This window comes from Ceratina calcarata, unplaced genomic scaffold (genome assembly GCF_001652005.2).
Source record: "Ceratina calcarata isolate Rehan_Ccalc_2016 unplaced genomic scaffold, ASM165200v1 scaffold25.2, whole genome shotgun sequence".
In the NCBI taxonomy this organism is placed as follows: domain Eukaryota; kingdom Metazoa; phylum Arthropoda; class Insecta; order Hymenoptera; family Apidae; genus Ceratina; species Ceratina calcarata.
In genome coordinates, this window is record NW_017147018.1 from 5,421 (window position 1) to 7,689 (window position 2,269).

The following is a 2,269-nucleotide window of genomic DNA, read 5'->3' on the forward strand; positions in this document are numbered from 1 at the left end:
ACTATAGTGGCGCGTCGTACAGGAAGATGACATCTGCGAAAGCCACTATAGTGGCGCATAGTGCCAAAGAGGTCAATTACAATGATTTTGTCACTTGTAAACCTGTTCAATAAAACTTGTAATTTCTTCATTATTTTCGATTTTATGGTTTCACGAGTGCAGAATTAAACTGCGAATTCATGCAGCGAATAGACGTCACGTAGTACTTTCGCGAGTAAATGCGAATGTTCGAAACTAGCTGAAGTATGTCAGTTTCTCGCGAGTTCTCGCAAGATGATCGTCACGTTGAGGTGTCGCGTAGCGTCAATTTTCTATTCGCTGCATGAAAACGCACCTTTACAATCATTGTTCCTTTCACGGTTCTCGATCAATGCGTACGCATGGAGCTCTGGCACGCATTTATTTACTATATAAAATATGCACAAAATTATTCGGCGAGCATATAAAATGAGCAACGCGAAATTATATTTACATTGACTATTTGCTTATACGATTTTCGTTAATACGATTTACTCAGAACTCTGCTTATCTCCAATCTGACTTATCAAGATTTCAAAATTAAACAAGGATGTAATTAAATCGAAGAAAGACGCAAATACGATGTCCTTGGAATTAAATTAAATGAATAAATGAACAGCAACAGGATTCTAGAGAAATTCCTTCTAAAGACTGAAAAGTCTGCTCCAATTCGTGTCAACTGTAAATACGGTGCATCGGAAATCTACAGGAAAAAAGAAAAAACGATTTGCTATTTTTCATTCGATCAGAAATAATCGTACCATTTGATACATCGCATGTCGAGCACCGAAATGACCCGCGGTAAAACGATTTTTGTTCCGCGAGAAGCGACTCTCGTATATCCGTGCGGTCGTACAGGAAGATATACCGACAACGCAGTAACTTCATAAGAGAATTTATTACAGAGGGGTTTCGACAGCGACGAGGAACGGTGCTAAGTAAATTTCGTTGTAAGAGCTGCCACGTTGCCCCAGAAAGCTCTGCGTGTCTCTCGCGGAAAGCTTCCTCCATTTTTCGTACACTACACCTAGTAATTCGTGATAAACCGTCCGGAGTCTCAGGAGTTCGTTTCTAATAATTACCGGAACAGCTTTCGTTACACGATTACGATTTAACGATTTATTATCAGATTTCTTTTGTACGAACGTAAATTTATTTTTATCCTCGAAAGTTCTTCGAATTCATCATTTCGCGTTCTTTCGACGGTTCGGAATTTTATGGATGTTTGAGCTCGCGAGCCTCGAACGGAGGAGTTTTATCCTAATCAAGATTAATGCGTCAGATTCTGATCTTGATCGATAGCAGACATCAGCAGAGATCAGGAATACTTGAAAGCTTCTCGAGAACTATTTTTATTACCGATGAATTTCAGCAACCGGACGATATCCAGTGTATTTACAATGTCTCAGCAATTTATTTGTCTCTGGCACATATGACAGCGGGCGTCCCTGAAAGCGACAAGTATCGAGCGTTCGCCGAAACAAGCAGTCCCGCAGCTATTTATTCAGAAGTTGCCGCGGTCGCTCTCGGACGTTCATCCGAGTTTATGAGAATCGCACTAATGAACTCACGCGTTTGTTTTCTCAACTTATTATCGACTCGTCGGGTTCGAGACGGAGAGGATCGCCCGGCAAGGATGGAAAATCAGCCGGTCCAGCTGGTTACAGTCGAGCGTGGCAGCTTCGAGCCGACGGATCACGCGTTAATTTCGAGAACTCGGAGAACTGCCTGTTTCGCGTTAGTCGCGTATATTTCGAAATTAACTTTTGGGATCGAAGGTGAACCCTTTGACCGCGACAGGATTCGCTGTCTTTAAGGGAGAAACTGGGGAGTACTGACTTTTGAACGAAGTTTGCAATTAGACCCTTTGTCGAAAGATATAACTGAGAGACCTTCGTTCGGATGCCTTGGAGATTGACTCTGCTGTCGTTGTTCTCGGTGATGGGAATCCAGGCAAGCGGAAACGAGCTACTTCGAGAGGAGAGGCAGGCCGTCTACCCTCCGCCCTTAGTTTATCCCTTTGTTGGCATGTTCAAGGTATTTATTTAAGCAACGCCTGAACTGTGGCTAGTAATCAAGGCTCACAGTCGTAACTGTGAGCTTGACGAGTTTGCATCATTTGACAACCTTCCCAGTCTGGTTTTTGCTATTATAAGAATTATATACAAGCCATCGAAAAGATTTAATATAAAATGGCTCCTTGACTTAACACTAGAAAGACTGAAACTTAGTATATACCTATATTGCCTAA

At 42.1% G+C, this 2,269-nt stretch overlaps 1 protein-coding gene across 1 annotated transcript in view; it reads left to right on the top strand.

Moving 5' to 3' along the window:
• The first annotated feature begins 26 nt into the window (after window positions 1-26).
• The window catches only part of LOC108623015 (uncharacterized), an 8,842-nt gene continuing 6,599 nt past the window's right edge, over window positions 27-2,269 (top strand). Inside the window, exons 1-2 of the mRNA XM_018021254.1 lie at window positions 27-71; window positions 1,909-2,055. Of these exons, the coding sequence (XP_017876743.1) occupies window positions 27-71; window positions 1,909-2,055 (192 nt within the window). The remainder of the gene's footprint in view (window positions 72-1,908; window positions 2,056-2,269) is intronic.